The following is an 18,273-nucleotide window of genomic DNA, read 5'->3' as shown; positions in this document are numbered from 1 at the left end:
ATTTTCGATCAGACCAAAAATAGAATTTTAACATATTAAAATTTTAATTAAAAATAAAAATTAATTTTCCCGGGCCGCCCGGGACGATCCCGGGCAGCCCGTCGCTGCCCATGGGCAGCAATGGACTCGCTGCCCTTGGGCAGCGACTTTCGCTGCCCCGGGTTTGCCCATTAATTTTAAATTTTTAAAATCCTTTTGTTTCAAAAAAAAAAACCAAGGCTTAAAAATTTTTGTACAATCGATTAATTTAATCGCTTGATCTGAGCAACCTGGCTCTGATACCACTGTTGGAAAACGGTGTTCAGATCAATCAGAATTGATACCCGGTGCAGCGGAAGTTTTAAAATTTTATATGGAACGATTCCATATCATGGGTATCAAAACTTTACGATTAAATTGTGCGTGTAAAAATTAAATAAAAATTAAATTTTTACCTTGAATCTCGAAACGAGATTATGGACACCAACAGATAACTCTGCTCTTGTTGTATATCCCAGGAACTGATGGACGAACAATTCTTCAATCAGGTCCACGAACAGAAGTTTAATCCCTCTGATAGACTGCACTAGAAAGTCTAACAGAAGTTTCTACGATGAGATAGAACAGATATGATCTGTTAAATCAGTCTGCAAATTCAAAAATTCACAGACTGGATTTTCGAACTCTGTAGGGGAGGGGGGCGGCCGAATTCTCAAGAGAAGAGGCTCTCTAGGTTTTCGAAATTATGACCTCTCTTGTATAATTTCTGTACTGCAATAACTTATTTATAATGTGGGCTGCTAACAGCTTAGGGCCCATTAGTCATAAGTTCAATCCTGACAAGCAAAGCCCGCATGTTCAAAAATTAATATAAAATTCATCGTGACTCAGATTGATAAACCAATTTCACCAATGTGCACAGAAACCATTTCTGCATCTTTTAGAGTCAAGATAAATTTTCTGAATCCGAATTCAGTGGTTTCCAAAAATGTCCATCACTATGTCATTTTAGGAAATCTTACTCCCTCTACTCTTAAATAAGAAGTCCCACTTCTTTATTCACTAAATTTAACTCTTTAAATTTAATTATCTCAACGGGGATTAAAAATCCATTACTTGTGTGACCCTCAATGGTTCAGGGATACAGCTAGCCGTGGGCTCACAACTCCTTGTGACTCAGAACAACAATTTCCGACTTGCCCATCGAATCATGGTAAGAGCGCCTAGCAACATCGCCCCATGATTCTCTAGGTATCACTGATAGTGCCTGCAAGAACCAATAGATTTTGGTTAGCGTACAGTACGGTCCCTTCATCCAAATATCCCGATCGAATCAACAACCATTGGTAAATCGAGAGTCGTTCGAGATTCGATAACTATGCAATACATCTTGAAGATCAAATAGTGACATCGCATGTGCTACTAAGAAACCATTTCTTAAAACACATCATGTACTCTGGCCAGAGATTCGTCACACTAATATCTCCTCAGATTGCATAGGATATCCACACTAGCAAGTATGTGGTGAATCCTTGACAACAAAGCATCGACTCCTATATGTGTCGTAACTGTACCCAAACCCGACACCTGATGACCCCAATAGAGTCGGTAAACGAGTCAAAGTACAGTACTAGCATATAGAGTCTCAATGATGTTTCAAGTAGTAAGGACTAATGGTGTACAACCAAAACCGCGGACTTTATCCACTCGATAAGTGATAACCACTTGGAAAGTCCGGATAGGGTAGTTCGATCATTCATCGTATGAATATCCATTTGCATGCTTTGAACATCTCTATGTTCCATACCAATGAAACGTGGTACTCGGCATCGCAAATGCTAGTCTCAATCTCGAGCGATCCTTATCCTTATTAATGGACGGCTCAATCGACTAGGAACTGTTTAGAATATACAGTGACTATAAGATGTGTTTTATGATAGCCATCCCCATGTGCCACCACATCTTACATACACTATAGTATATTCAAGGTCTTCATCTAAACATCTTATAGTATGTCACAACATAATAATATGATAAAAGATAAAGTAAATGCCATTATAAAAGTGTAAATTATATTAAACAAAAGATTGTTTATACATAGAGTCATAAAAGCCCTTAGCCACAAGTTGGCTCACCGGGCACCCACTCTTTCACAAGAAAACATACTCCCCTACCTCAAAATGGAGTGGCCTGCGGTGAGTGTTCGCGTAGCTAGCCTGTCGATCCTGGGCTGCCTTAATCCTGCGTCGGATCAACTCTACTGCATCAATCATCTGCTGAATCATCTGAGGAACCTCAACCTGACGCTCGCCAACCTCGTCCCAAAACAAAGGTGTACGACAACGGCATCCATAAAGAGCCTCAAATGGTGCCATGCCAATGCTGCGATGGAAACTATTGTTGTAGGCGAACTCCACCAAGGGTAAATGATCATGTCACGCTGGACCAAAATCCATCACCGCCGCGCGAAGCATATCCTCTAAAGTGCGAATAGTATGCTCCGACTGTCCGTCCGTCTCTGGATGATAAGCCATACTCAAACTCAAGGTAGTACCAAGGGCTCGCTGGAAACTACCCCAAAACCTCGAGGTGAATCTCGGATCTCTATCGCTGATAATGCTCAACGGAATCCCATGCAATCGAACAATCTCCCGCACATACAATTGCGCCATCCTATCAAAGGTGTAATCGCGGTTATAGGGAAGAAAATGCGCTGACTTCGACAACCGATCCACGACAACCCAAATAGCATCACAATTCCTGGAAGACATAAGCAAGTGGGTGACAAAGTCCATCGTCACATGCTCCCACTTCCATTCAGGAATCTCTAAGCTGTGAAGTAACCCTCCGGGTCGTCTAAACTCTGTCTTGACTTGTTTACACACAAGGCATCGGGACACAAACTGATAGACACTACGCTTCATCACTTTCCACCAAAATCGAGAGCGAAGATCCTTATACATCTTCATGCTGCCTGGATGTACAGAGAATCGACTGCGGTGAGCTTGCGATAAGATCTCATCCCTCAAAGTAGAATCCTCGGGTACCACAACTCGACCAGAAAGACACAACAGACCTTCTCCATGCAAATGGAAACCAGAAGTATTATACCCTCAGCCAAACGGGTTAACTTCTGCGTCTTCAGATCAAAATTCTGAGCTTTCCGGATTCGTCGATACAACGATGGCTCTGCAAGCATGGAGGAAACACGAATTCCTTGCTGTTCTTTCTTATGACGGAATGTGAATCCTGAAGAACAACACTCTTCCACTGCCTTCCGTACCGAATTGGTACGAAGGGAACTCGCATAGACTTTGTGACTAAGCACATCAGCAACAGGATTTGAAGAACCTGGATGGTACTTGATCTCACAATCGTAATCCTTCAACAGATCCATCCAACGACGCTGCCGCATGTTCAACTCAGCCTGAGTGAACAGATACTTCGAACTCTTATGATCGGTGAAGATCTCAAATCGTTCTCCGTACAAATAGTGACGCCATATCTTAAGAGCAAATACAATGGCTGCAAGCTCTAAATCATGTACGGGATAGTTCTCCTCGTGAGTCTTCAGCTGTCTGGAGGCATAAGCGATCACGTGGACATTCTGAGTCAACACACACCCCAAACCCTGGAGAGAAGCATCAGTGAAGACTACAAAACCACCTGATCCAGACGGTAAAGCAAGAACTGGAGCTGTCGTCAGACGATGTCTCAACTCACGAAAATTGTCTTCACAAGCATCAGACCAAACGAAAGAAACATCTTTCTTCGTCAACTGAGTCAAAGCCTTAGCTATCTGAGAGAAATTCTCCACAAAACGACGATAGTATCCTGCTAAACCAAGGAAACTACGAATCTCAGAAGCTGTAGTCGGACGTGACCAATTCAAAATAGCCTCTGTCTTGCTAGGATCAACAGATACGCCCTCCTGAGAAATTACATGACCAAGGAACACAACTCGGTCAATCCTAAAGTCACACTTACTCAGATTTGCGTACAACTGTCTCTCCCTCAAGACCTGCAGTACAGTATAGAGATGGTAGGCATGCTCATCCATGCTGCGAGAATACACCAAAATGTCATCGATGAACACCACCACGAACTTATCCAGAAAGTCACGGAAAACTCTGTTCATCAGATCCATAAAAACAGCTGGAACATTAGTCAAACCAAACGGCATTACTAGAAACTCATAGTGTCCATACCGCGTATGAAATGCTGTCTTAGGAACATCCTCCTGTCAAACTCGCAACTGATGATACCCAGACCGAAGATCAATCTTCGAATAGACAGAAGTACCCTGCAACTGATCAAAGAGATCGTCTATCCGCGGAAGAGGATACTTATTCTTCACTGTCACCTGATTCAACTGACGGTAGTCAATACACAACCGCATCGAAACATCCTTCTTCTTGACAAACAGTATTGGGGCTCCCCATGGCGAAACACTAGGTCTAATATAACCTTTATCAAGAAGATCTTGCAATTGCTTCTGCAGCTCTTTCATTTCTGACGGTGCCAATCGATAAGGAGTTCTGGAAATCGGTGCAGTCCCTGACACTAACTCAATGCCAAACTCAATCTCCCTTACTGGTGGCAAACCTGGAATCTCCTCCGGAAACACATCTGGAAAGTCACGAACCACTGGTATCTCTCGGATATCTGGCTCTCCTAAGGATGCGTCAATGGCGTAGATAAGGTAGCCTTCCCCGCCAGACTCTAAAGCACGCCGGGCCTTCAGAGCTGAAACCACTGGCATCGGGGTCACGCTCCCTCACCATAGAAATACCATGACTCGTCATCCTCTGGACGAAACTGAACAAACCTCTGATAGCAACCCACTATTGCTCGGTAGGTAGTCAATAGATCTATCCCAATGATGCAATCGAAATCCTCCATCGCTAGAATCATCATGTTAGCACTAAGCTGATGTCCTTCGAAATCCAAAACACAACCCACAACTAGATGCTTGGCTAAAACCTCGCTCCCCATAGGAGTAGAAACCACTAGCAACACGTCTAAAGGAATAAACGGCAATCTATACTTCTTAGCAAAACGTGCTGAGACAAAAGAATGCGATGCACCGGTATCAATTAAAACAAATGCAGGAAAACCACATAAACTACATATACCTGCAATCATCCGATCACTGTCAGCCTCTGCCTGCTCCTGGTTAAGCGCAAAGACCTAACCCTGGGTACCCGAGAAGGAGTCTGAGTAGGCTGTCTCTGAGACTGCTGGCGCTGCTGCGAATACTGCTGCTAGAAAGGTGGCTGCTGGTACTGAGGTGGCTGAACAGATGCCTGAGAACCTCCGAAACCACTCACTGCCCCAATCAGCATAGGACAATCCCTCTTCATGTGACCCTCCTGGCCACACTGGAAACATGCAGTGGTCGATCGACCACATTGTCCTGGAGGATGCCTGCGTCTGCACTGACTACACTGGTTCGGTCTCTGTCCACCAAAACGATGCACTCCCCCAGATCCAGAGGAAGAAGAAGAAGTACCTCATGGCTTCTTGAAGGACTGCCCCCTAGGGCCCAAAGCACTAGCACTCGCTGACCTGGAAGAAGAAGAGTAAAGTCTCATGTTCCTCCGAATACTGTCCTCGGCCTGGCGACAACGGTCCACCAAATCCTCGTAAGTCCCATCGCCGCCCACAGCAACCATCCGATGAATATCAGGGTTCAACCCTTGAAGGAAATGATCAAACTTCACCATAGAACTATCAGCAACATGAGGACAAAAAGGTAGCAGATAAAAGAACTTCTTCTGGTACTCCTCGATCGTCATCATCCCCTGTCGCAAACTCAACAACTCACTGGCTTTCGCCTGACGAAGAGCTGGAGGAAAATACAACCTCTGATAAGCAGTACGGAACTCAACCCACGTAGCTGCACCTCTAGCTACTATGAACGGTGCGGAAGTAGATCTCCACCACTTCCTCGCTCTGCCCTCAAGCATAAAGGCAAGAATTTTCATCCTATCCTCAGCCGTGCAACGGAACTCCTGGAAGCACTGCTCCATCCTTTCAAGCCAATCCTCCGCCTCTTCAGCTGTCTCACCACCCGTCAAAGGTCTAGGGCTAACCTCCTTGAATCTACGCATACTCACTCTCTTGCGCTCCTCGGGATGTCCCCGACGTCTACGATCATCCGGATCGCCCCAACGACCGCCGTCTACGCTACCGTGGCTTTTGTCGTAATCTGCCATCTGTTGCACAAGAACAGATAATTACTTAATCCGCTTTACGATATTCCCAGTGCAATGCGTCGCTCTGATACCAAAAATGTAGTGACCCAACCCGGATCCACTACCTAATCAGAGTTACAGTAAAAGCGCACGCAATAAAAGCTTAAAGCGTAAAGTGCGGATAATTAAAATACAACAAATCCAATCGACAGAATACAACCGACGATATCACAAGTGTATAAATACTGTTATACAACCAAATCGAAGGTTCAGGGTAAATAAATCCCTACCCTCTACAACCTCGCACTCCCCAAAGCTCAATCCTGCTAAGAGCTGCCTGGACCGTCCAGCCTCAAACCTGCCCCGCCACAATGTACACAATACCCAAACACAGGGGCGTGAGCTAGAACGCTCAATACGAAGCAATGATATAAATACAAATATGCGCACATAGATGATTTAAAACTCAAGTGAAAATACTTGCTCATGGCGCCGAGAATATACAGTACCGGCTAGAGAGCGACTCCGCGGGGTACTCGTATACTCCATATCAAGGCTGAGCCAACCCCATCCTGACCCGAATCCAAAACAGGATACAAGCCTCATATGGAAACTTTCATACCTGACTCGAGTCCAAAATGAGATCATTGTTCCCTATGGAGACTGTCAATGACTCATATCTCTCCGGATGCAGTCACACGTAAAATCATGTATGTGCTAAGATGGTAAAACATGTTAAAACATGATAAAGCATATAGCACATACTCATGCAACATACATGCAAATATATCATGCCGGCTATCTCGGTCAGTACTTACGTACCTCTAACACTGCTGGTCAAACCTAGCTCCACTGACCTAGACTTCAAGCCTACAAGTTCAGTCTACTGCTACTACAATGCAAATATCCATGCATCAATGAAAAAACTCTAAAAGCCTTAATTAAGCTATTGCATACTCCTAAATATTTTTAGGATGCCAAAGCTATACCTGCGTCCGTCGTTAGCCCTTTGCTGTCGATAGCCTCAAAACTAGGCCATAGCTCCGCGACGATGTCTAGATCACTAAGCCACTTCCAGATTCCCCGTAGGACGCCTAGATCGTCCTAGATCTGAGTTATAAGGCTTAGGAATCGAGAGAGAAATGAGGAAATTGGTGCGAGAAAATGAATTCTCGGACCCTCTATTTATAGACAGCGTTCGGAACCTTCGATCCCGATTCGGAACGTCCTATCACAATCGGAACCTCCGATCGTACCTTCGGAGCTTCCGATCTCTCAATATTACGTCAGCCCTGACGTCACCTTGCTGATGTAAGCGATGACGTGTGCCCTGGTCTAGATCGGAGCTTCCGATCTCGTCGACGGAGCTTCCGATCTCGATCGGAGCCTCCGATCCTAGCACGGAGCTTCCGATCCACTTCGGATCCTCCAAAGTCTACTTCGGAGCGTCCGATCCTGCTGAACCAATTCAACTAATTCGAGTGCTCTGAATCCATTTTTTAAGTCCGTTATCCCAACAGGAACTTACTTAATCATGTTTTACTTAATCTAAACATGATCACGTGATTAATTACTCATTAATTACTAATTAGAAATGCGGGTTACTACAGTTTACAAGCTCGTGACTTTGGCTTTGATGTTACCGGTCTCAACTGCTACAATGGAGAGAACATTTTCTTCTATGAAGATTATTAAGAATCGTCTTCGTAATCGAATGAGTGATCAATATTTGAATGATAGTTTAATTACTTATATTTTGTATCTTGACGAATGAAGTCATTATAAATTATTTTCAGAAAATGTTAAGTCGTAGGGGTTAATTGTAAGTTATATTTGAAATTTAACAACATTATTTAATTTCATTATTATATTTGAACTTTTGTTATGTGATTATATATATATATATATATATATATATATATATATATTTGTGATCTTTGGTTCTCTATTCGGTTATAAGCACCCCCTAGATAAAATTCATGGATCTGCCCCAGCTTTCACTGCATCATGTGGACTGGTTTTGATTGACTTATAATTGTATATATATTTTATTATTAATAATAATAATAATAATAAACAAAAGTATTAGTGGTGTAATGTCAAAGCTCTTGCCAGTGTCTGGTGAGAATTAGTTTGAAACATTGAGATGAGACCTATATATTTAATTGTCCTCTAAGTTAGTATCAATTTTTAATATATTAATTCAAATAATATGATGAAAGATGAATCACGAGTGATTAAATTTACGTCCCAACATCGTTAAAAGTTTTATTGTATCTACATGTACTATATATTAAGCTTCAAAATCTTATTGATATGAAAAATGACTATTATACCCATAAAAAAAAAAAGCACAACTATAATATTAACTTCGTTTGATAACAAAAATCAAATTAGATAAAGGTAGAAATCAATTAAAATAGAAAGAAGAGGAATTTAGAAAAAATAAAAAAAGCGTACATCATGTAGAGATAAAAAGTAGCATAGCTAACTCCCACAAGCATAGACATGGCCGTTACTTACAATTGGAGACTTGTGGCTCTCACCCCAAACTCTGCGCCATCTTTCTATGAATCAGTCCCTTTAATCAATCCACAATTTCCATCTCTCTCTTGGTATGCTCACCACACACACAATTAATTCATCAAATACAGCTCACTCTGAGGCAACTATGGCGGGGGCGGCGCCGCTAGCGAACGGGGTGGAGAAGGAGGAGACTCAGTTCGGAAACATCGACGGGCCTACCAATCCCATGGTGACACCGCTACTGACGGATCTCTATCAGTTTACGATGGCCTACGCGTATTGGAAAGGAGGCAAGCACAACGAACGGGCAGTGTAATTATATGACTGTTTACTACTATATTTTATTTTCTGATTTGATTTTGTTTGGCTCACTAAATTATCCGTTTCTCTTGACCTGCCTTTGAACGTGTACGAAATTTATCTTTAATTAGCTAGTTTTTATGGTTCAACTCATGATGTATAAGTGAGCACATCTGGATTGGAGGAAGCATAATGATTACTTCCGTACTATCATTGATGGTGTACTTGAATCCTTATTGAAATGAATTTTGATATAAAAGTTATAGAATGATTTGTCATATAACACGATTGTACTGGGAGAGAGTCTGATTTTGTCCTTCTGTATTCATATGCTAACACCTGCATGTGCCTGTCCACAGATGGCTAACATGGGATAAATATTCAAAGGATCAAAATATAATAGTATTATTTTTGGCCATGAGAGTTATTTGGAATTATTTTAGCTCCGAGGAGAATATGTAGTTTTATGTGAGAGCATCTTCATTCTAATGATGCATCTTTTTTCAGGTTTGACTTGTATTTTCGGAGGAATCCTTTTGGAGGTGAATATACAGTTTTTGCTGGTCTAGAAGAGTGCGTAAAGCTAATTGCAAATTTTAGATTTACGGAAGATGAGATTGCCTTTATCCAATCATCTTTGCCTACAACATGTGAGGTATATCGATTTACTGGATGTGTCAATCATCACATAGTAGTTTGCTTTTATGTTCACATTTTTAATAATTGACTATGAGTTTGAAACAAAATATGATATAGTGATGTACGCATATACGAGTTTCTGCCTTATCGATCCTTGGCATTTAACTTTTGGCTTCAGATGTAGTTGATTAGCATAAAATGATCAAGCTACGTGAGCCATGGATAAATGTTTTATGCACCTTCTTAAGATATGGGACCTTTAATCTTTGTTTCTGAAAATGAAGATGCCTCTATACAATGAATGCTTTTTTTTCTGAACAAACTTACTTGTTCAGCTCACCACTAAAGATTTTGTAATCATCCATATTCCATATTGGATACCCGTTGAATTGTAGGGAAGTGACCATCTAGTTATTCAGTAACAATCCACATTGTAAAAGATGTTGACTCTATGCTGTCTGTCGGACCAGGGGCTCTGTTTGGTTTAGTTTTGCTATTATCTTTATCAAGAAATTCTTTTTCCCGTATTTTTGAAGAACTTCAGGGTTCTGTTTCTTTTGTTCCGGTGGCACACTGATCGAGGATTCAGAAATAATGTTGAGTTTTGATGTTTGATTTAGGTTGGCTTCTATAACTACCTAAGGGGAATAGATTGTTCAGATGTGGAGATACATGCTTTTTCTGAAGGTTGTGTTGTGTTTCCAAGGATGCCATTGATGAGAGTTGAAGGACCAGTAGCAGTAAGTATCTAGTAGGCAATCCCGTTTAAAGCAATTTATTTCGAGATCTTTTCGAAGTTATGAAACAATATTTATATATTGGTTGCATCAGTTCATTGGTTTTAGTTGCTGCTTCTCATGAGTGCTCTTGTTTGTCTTTTAAGGTGGTTCAACTGCTTGAAACCCCACTTTTAAACCTAGTAAATTATGCATCTTTAGTAGCTACAAATGCTGCAAGGCATCGTTTTGTTGCTGGAAAGTCCAAACTACTTCTTGAATTTGGGCTGCGACGAGCACAGGTCTTATCTATTGCCTGTTATGTTTTATCTTGAAGTACTGGTCTTTTTTTGTGATTATCAAATGGTTTGTTTGTCTGCTTTTCATGCAGGGCCCTGATGGTGGTATAGGAGCCTCAAAGTACTGTTACATGGGTGGATTCGATGCGACAAGGTGATTCACAGCGATGAATCAAATTTGAAATTTTCTTTTCATTTTGTGGGTGTCATCTGAAAATGATGTCATTTTTTTTAGAATTATGACGATTATGTCAATTTTTTTTTTGTTAATATTATGACAATTTTGTCAATTTGATCCTATATTTCTTGTGGTCCTTTTTTATGTATGGTTTCAGAAGATTGATGGAGCCATGAGATTTTGTTGTCTTTGTGTTACCAATCTTTTACCTTGTCAAAGGTGTGCATCATAAATTGACAGTGTAAATACATAAATGTGTGTGTGTGTGTGAAATGATATTATGTTTAGTCATAAGTAATCTCAAGTACCTCTGAAATCAATTTTATGAATTGGATTTGTTGGCTAAGGAAAAATATCTGTCATCCTATAATTTTGGATGTCAAATTCCAAAAGTGGCATACCGTTGATAATTAGCATTTTGGTTTTCACATGTGTATTTGATCAAATGGCCTAGCCCGAAGACAATTTTGATCCTTCCCTTGTTGAACTAGCCAAACATTTTACTGCTCTGTCGGTCTGATTGTTTCAGTTAGCTTTGTAGTGATCTTCAGCCTTTAGAATAACTGCTTGTATTGTTCTTTTGATACAATTATTGATCCTCAAAAAGGGAAATATCATGGATCTATTGGTCAAATCAAAATAAGGCACGCAGAAACGACACTAATCCTTTTGCCCTCCAGTTTTAATGTAGCTTCCTGTTGATAATTGAACTTTATTCGTGAGCTTATCTGTCTTTGTTGTTTCTGTTAACAGCAATGTTGCAGCTGGAAAACTATTTGGAATACCACTTCGTGGAACACATTCCCATGCATTTGTCAGCTCTTTTCTGGTAATTACTATTTTATTTATTTATTTTTTATTTCAACATTGGGGTGAGGGGTTTTTTTGCTTTTACATGGGTCCGAACCCACGCCTCTCCCTCAAAAGGGAGAGGTTTATGCCACTTTACCTAAGTGGTGGTGGTGGTGGTGGTGGTGGTAGTTACTATGTTTATGCATGTCAAAGATTGTGTTCGCCAGAAGGAACAATGCTGAATGGTTTCTCTCTTCTGGATTATATAGGCATATAATTAAGAAAAGGAAAGGTTTTTGATTATCTGAACTATACATCCCTTTATAGTTATTGTTTTATAAACAATGTGTGTAGTACCATGTAGTGATTGATTTCTTGCTGGAGTTAATGAAATCCACCTACTTTTTCACTTAGTTGACGATGCCGATGCCGCTTCCTAAAAATATATTAACCACTTCAGGTTTAAAAAGTTGGCATTTTCTTAAGATTTTTTTTTAAAAAAAGACTAACATGATTTATAAAATGGCTAATTTTTTTATAATTTTTGTTAAATAAAAAAAGCATGACTATGGCGAAAATTGATATTTATGCCTCCAAAGAACTGTACTAAAATCATACTCATACTTATTTTCTCACATTAATTTATTATGCTCACACACATTTTCAAATCAATTTTTATCGAGAATTTTTAATTGGAATAAAAGAGAATAAAATGAATTAAAATATTAATATTTTAAATATTATTTCGGATTAAATTTACGTTCACAGAGCTTTTTTTAAAAAATAAAAACGAAAAGAGCTATTGAATGTTCACTAAGCTATTGTATTTTGAAGACATCGAAAGAAGTATATTTATTGATTATATAATTAATTATAGATCTGTTGTTTAAAAACAAATTACATATTTTTCCTTTTTATCTGTTCCTGATGCAAAGAGATTTTGGAGATGGGGTTAGTAGATTTGGGGATTCAAATTAATATTCAATATAGAAATGAAACTTGATTTGATAGAAAAGGTCTGTTTTTCTATGAACAAGTACATATGGAATGACTCTAGGATGAGGAATAAAGTTCATCTATCTTTTTATTCATTGTTATCCAGAATTAGACTAGAATCTTCGCCTTATGTATTCCTTAATTTTTTTTAAAAAAAATACTTTATGAAATGAGGGAGGTGTTACATATGGTTTTTGAAGTGGTCGTCTTTTTTATTTAAGCAATTTTTAGGGGAGGTAGTTGTATTTGACTTATCGCCGCCCATGCTACATGGCAATGAAAACATATCATATTCAAATTAACTATTTTATGATTTGAATGCTCAGCAATATGTCAATAACTTGCTATGCATATGATATGATCTATCCATTCCAAACATTTGATTGTGCAGAGCTTTCATGAGATCACCAAGAAGTCACTTCATAGTTGTGATGGCTCAAATGTTTGTGAAGATTTTGTTAGTTTGGTTCACTCTTGGTTAAGAAAATTGAAGGTATAGTTAATATATCCCCGCTGCTTTATATTTTCTTTTATCTCATTCTCGTTCAGTTTCAATTTCATATCCTCCTTGAATTTTAATACGAAATCTTGATATACTTGTTGGCTTTTAGTGGGAAGCATGGACTTTCAATTTTTATTTCAGTAACTACTTTCTAAATTCATCATGTTTGTGTGGAGCCCACATATGTTGTTTTTCAGTACGTGCAAGCTGATATCATAAAGCTTAAGAAATAGCCAAACATTAGACCAAAAATTATATCAATGCATTCGAACTGCACATCCCCATAAATCACAAGTTCACAAAATCACTACTCTGGTGTAACGTATAACTATCCCCTGACACTGGTTCTTCAATTCTTTTTCTGTGTGAAACATTCTGAAATTTTAAGTTCTAAAGCATTTAAAGCCTTTTATGAGTATGATCTTCATTTTCTTATTTCTTATCCCAAAGTATAATATAAAGTTGTGAAGTTAACTTTCTTATTGTAATTTGTTGAGATGAGGTTGAATATCACATCACCTGACTAAATAGGTTGAGATATATTTCTGGTGTGTTTTAACGCATTGAGAAATCTTTGCCTTAAAATGGTGTTATCTGATTCAAACTTTTCATCTGATTAGTGTACAGATTTATTGGGCAGTATTTTTGGCGAAACAAATCAAAGTGAGCTGGCTGCTTTCATCTCTTATGCTCTTGCCTTTCCGAGAAACTTTTTGGCCCTTGTTGACACGTATGATGTAAGTGAAATTATTTAGTTCAATAGATTCTCTTTGCTTATTCCGTCTTGTTTTCTATAGCATTTCATTTTTGGAACGACATACGTCCTGACTTTTTTGTCAATGGTTGTCAAGAAGCCTAGATTAATTCCATGCAGATACTGCTTTGTTGAATTACCACCACAATGACAATTCATCCTTTGCCTATTTTTGTATTTTTTGACTGGTATGTGGGGCAGAGGAATTTGTGTAATGTCACTCAGGTATATAATCTAATTAAATAATTAAGGGCCCTGGATGCATACTGAAGCAAGAATAATTTCGTAAATCTTGTTTATTTTTGAAATTGTACAGCTTTTATACAAGTTACATGATCATAATAAAAGATAATTAAATCACTAATCGATCTTAAGATAATTTCCTATTCTAGATAATCTGCAAAGAAAGGAAAGTGTACAAATTAGTATCTACAATATCTCCTAAATATTTCTGAAATCTTCAACATTCCCCCTCAAGCTTAGGAATAGATATCTCTCATTCCAAGCTTGCTACGAAGATTCTCATGACTTGGCTTTGTGAGACTCTTGGTTAGGATATCAGCTTCTTGATCATGAGAGGAGAAGAACCAATTCCTATTTTTTTCTGTCATGAAGTGACTCTTGTAATCTTTTTGAACAGGTAATGAGAAGTGGTATTCCTAATTTTTGTGCAGTGGCTCTATCTCTAAACGATTTCGGGTGCGTCCAAGTCTTATTCATTTGTTGGTTCTTTATGTCGTGAATCCTATCTATGCCAGCCTTATTGTGTTGTTTTGAGTTAATATTAGTTATGTGGGTCCACCACCTGGAGGCTCAATGGACATCATGTTTCTTTCAATATGGTTTTGCAAATATCTATCATGAATAGTGCAAACATTTAATAAGTATTAGTGTATCCGGCGATGTCATGCAAAGAGAACATCCTTGGATAGTTTTTCTGATTCTGATAGAAATTTAGGTTACAACTAGTTACATTATAACTGCTAGATCAGCGACTGAGCTATAATATCTGTATGCAGCAGCAGCACACAGTTAATTAGAATCTTATAGCTTTTTTAACTGTTCGAATAAATTCTAGAAATTACTTGGTTCCTTTTTGGTTGGTATGTGATTCTCGAAACATTAAAGGTGGTTTACTCATTTACAGCATGTGAAAAATTTATAGAGTTGTGTGAATAGATTTGACCATTAAGTTACATAGTTGTAGATGCATCCCTCTTAACTTCACTTAAACTGCTGATCATTGATCTGACAAAAATGTGTTACAAGTATTCTCCTATTCATCTGTTACGATCCAGGAGGGGATATGCGCCCATATCCCCTCCTGGACTTGTAACATCATCCCACTTCTACATGTTGAGCCCATTTTCCTTCTAACACCTTGTTTTCTAAATATCCTTTTGCAGGTATAAAGCAATAGGAATTAGACTTGACTCCGGTGATCTTGCCTATCAGTCATGTGAGGCCCGAAAATTTTTTCGGGTGATTGAGAAGGAATTTGGAGTGTCAGATTTTGGAAAGACGAGCATCACTGCTAGCAATGACCTCAATGAAGAAACTTTAGATGCTTTAAACAAACAGGTATAGAAAAGAAGCACTTAGTGTTCAAAAAGCCAAACATATGTTATTGTTATTTACTAATGTCATCATGTCAGCATGGCCGTACTAATTTGCAATTCTATAAAATTATTGTCAGGTGATTGTTCTATCATGCTGCCCCAAGTCATTGATATGCCACATAGAGAGTTCACTTGTTTAGCTGTGATTTGATGTCTCTTTCAACTGCATTTACTCTAGCAGTAATCTTTAGGAGCTGCCAACATCTTTCGTGTATTTTCCTGAATGATATGGTTACGAAAGCAAATCACTTGGGTTTCCCTTCTATATTGATTTCCGCTTTTAAAGAGATTTTATTATCAGTTCTGGAATGGAATTGAGTGAGATCTTATTTTTGGTGCTCAACTAGTATGAGTCACTAAAAGACAGATATAATAAAATATTTTCCTTGTTTTATCCGTTGGGTTTGCATTTTTTCACCTCTTTATGTTTTCACCAGGGTCATGAAGTTGATGCATTTGGAATTGGAACTCATTTGGTTACATGTTATGCTCAACCTGCCTTAGGTGTCGTTTTCAAACTGGTCGAAATAAACAACCAGCCACGTATAAAACTTTCTGAAGATGTCTCGAAGGTTTGATCCTCGTTATATCACTTCAACCTATATTCTAGAATAGAAATTCATTCATACAACTTTTGCTTCAGGTCTCCATTCCATGCAAAAAAAGATGTTACAGATTGTATGGGAAGGAAGGGTACCCACTTGTGGATATTATGACCGGGGAAAACGAACCTCCTCCCAAGGTACTTCTTTAATTTCTCTACTTTCTCAATGCTCCGTAGATTTCCATGGAAACCTCCTTGCATTAAAAAAAAAGTGTTCGTATCTTTTAGAGGGATGATATATTGACTCCTGTTGGATGTATTACAATAAAGATTGTTTGCACATTCTTGTAGAACTAAGTTGGAAGTAAGGATCTTGGGCAACATCCTTATGAAGTACCTCAGTCAGCCAAAAAATTTATCGTTCTAATGGAAGTTAGATTTTTTTGCAACATTTAATTATTATGATGAAACATTTGCACGATTACTAGTAATCATCGCATTTGCACTGCTTACTTGTGTAATAAATGATCTTGCCTCTCAGCATAACCACTCGGCGTCTCAACTATTGTTTAAATTTTATGAAATTCAGGTTGGTGAAAGAATTCTGTGTCGCCATCCATTCAATGAATCCAAAAGAGCATATGTGGTGCCACAGCGTGTCGAGGAGCTTATGAAATGTTTTTGGCCTGGTAAATCAGGTGTGGTTTTTGTTTTCTGGTGTTGTTCCATGATATTATGCTAAACCTCTATTAACTGCATGGCCTATTTTTGGCCAATATGTACCTTGTTGTTCCATGATATTATGCTAAACCTCTATTAACTGCATGGCCTATTTTTGGCCAATATGTACCTTGATGCCTACTAGTAAGTTGAAAAGCGATTTAAAAAAAAAAAAATTAATTTAAGCACTTACTTTTCACAATATAATGCCATAGGCATTACTTGGTTTCTCAAATTGTGTTCCCTTTGAATGTATAGCATATAATCCACGTGTTTCATCAGCATTTTCTAGGAGTCATAATTTGTGTATCTTAGATATCCATCTGAATATTACCGGTTGGAAATTATAATAAATGCTTTCAATGTTCCGTATTTTCCCCCAAATATTGAACTTCCATACTCTAGGATCATACTTGGTGTAGCACTTCATCTTGCTGACATTCAATTCTTGGACGAACCATCACTTTCTGCAAGCTATGGTATTTCGTATTTGAACTTTCATGTTTTGTGTCCATGGAACAAAATCTCATGTAATACAGCCACCACACGGCTCAATCTATTTTTGTGTATCTTGGTCATTGTGTTGAGTAGCATTACCAAATATTTTTAGAGGCCATTCTTATTTATGGGTCATCATGTTGACAATATTCATTTGCTTTTTGTAATTTGTAGGAAAAGATAGAGAAGAGTTACCGCCCATAAAATTGATCAGAGAACGATGTATTAAACAACTGGATCAGATGCGACCCGACCACATGAGAAGGTTGAACCCAACACCTTACAAGGTACATTCAGTAATTTACACTTACCAATACCTTTTTGGCTTTTCCACCAGTGAAAAACAATTGCATCTTTTCTTCCAATTTCGTAGCAAAGTCCCACAGATTTGTTACTTTATCTCCTGAGCAGGTTAGTGTAAGCGCAGAATTATATGATTTCATTCATTTCTTGTGGCTCAATGAAGCACCAGTTGGAGAGCTGCAGTGAATGTGGGATCATATGATATACGGAAGGAAAAATAGTTTTAACTGGGAACCAACCAACCTCGAGGAGCACAGAAATTTTCAGGGTCAACGTAAAATTTCAGTTCAAAATAACATCCATTTCCTTCAGGTTTCTGACTTTCCTGTATGTGTGTGTATTGGTAAAACCATATGTTAATCAATGTCTGTGGTAAAGCTTGTCAATGAACCCAAGAAGTCCAAGTAAACTCAAAATACAATATGCATATCGTCTTTCTAAATCAACGTGGTGGTGTATAAAGGTCTAAAATACTCTAGAAACCCAAGTAATATAGAATTAAAATAGAATGCAACCATTTTTATATTTATTTTTTAAATAAGAGCTCTAATATGTTGGATATTCTATTAAAATAGGGGTGTTCATTGATCTGTTTGGTTTTCAGTTTTTTATTTCGGTTTGATAAATATATCCGATATCCAAACTGTTTTCTTTCGGTTTGGTTTTATATCAAAACGATTCAGTTATTTTAGTAGGTTAATTCGGTTTTGA

The 18,273-nt window shown here is 38.4% G+C and overlaps 1 protein-coding gene across 1 annotated transcript; it reads left to right on the top strand.

Annotated features, from left to right (window-relative positions):
- Window positions 1-8,672: 8,672 nt before the first annotated feature.
- On the top strand, window positions 8,673-18,008 carry LOC140887482 (nicotinate phosphoribosyltransferase 2). The gene is made up of 15 exons (XM_073294737.1): window positions 8,673-9,014; window positions 9,510-9,657; window positions 10,262-10,381; window positions 10,525-10,659; window positions 10,749-10,810; window positions 11,588-11,663; window positions 13,014-13,115; window positions 13,745-13,861; window positions 14,519-14,577; window positions 15,285-15,459; window positions 15,935-16,069; window positions 16,141-16,239; window positions 16,631-16,739; window positions 17,434-17,546; window positions 17,671-18,008. Exons 1-15 carry the CDS (start codon window positions 8,794-8,796, stop codon window positions 17,746-17,748), a joined length of 1,749 nt encoding a protein of 582 aa, XP_073150838.1. The 5' UTR covers window positions 8,673-8,793; the 3' UTR covers window positions 17,749-18,008.
- Window positions 18,009-18,273: the final 265 nt, after the last annotated feature.

The sequence above is a fragment of the Henckelia pumila genome, chromosome 3 (genome assembly GCF_033568475.1).
Source record: "Henckelia pumila isolate YLH828 chromosome 3, ASM3356847v2, whole genome shotgun sequence".
Classification (NCBI taxonomy): Eukaryota; Viridiplantae; Streptophyta; class Magnoliopsida; order Lamiales; family Gesneriaceae; genus Henckelia; species Henckelia pumila.
This window is presented reverse-complemented; position numbering and strand designations above follow the sequence as displayed.

What these genes read in the sequence shown, in the direction of transcription:
- LOC140887482 (XM_073294737.1), top strand. Translation starts at nt 8,794, where the DNA reads ATGCTCACCACACACACAATTAATTCATCAAATACAGCTCACTCTGAG. An exon ending in AAAACGAACCTCCTCCCAAG is followed by an intron (nt 16,240 to 16,630) that starts GTACTTCTTTAA and finishes TATGAAATTCAG; the next exon opens with GTTGGTGAAAGAATTCTGTG. An exon ending in TGAACCCAACACCTTACAAG is followed by an intron (nt 17,547 to 17,670) that starts GTACATTCAGTA and finishes TCTCCTGAGCAG; the next exon opens with GTTAGTGTAAGCGCAGAATT.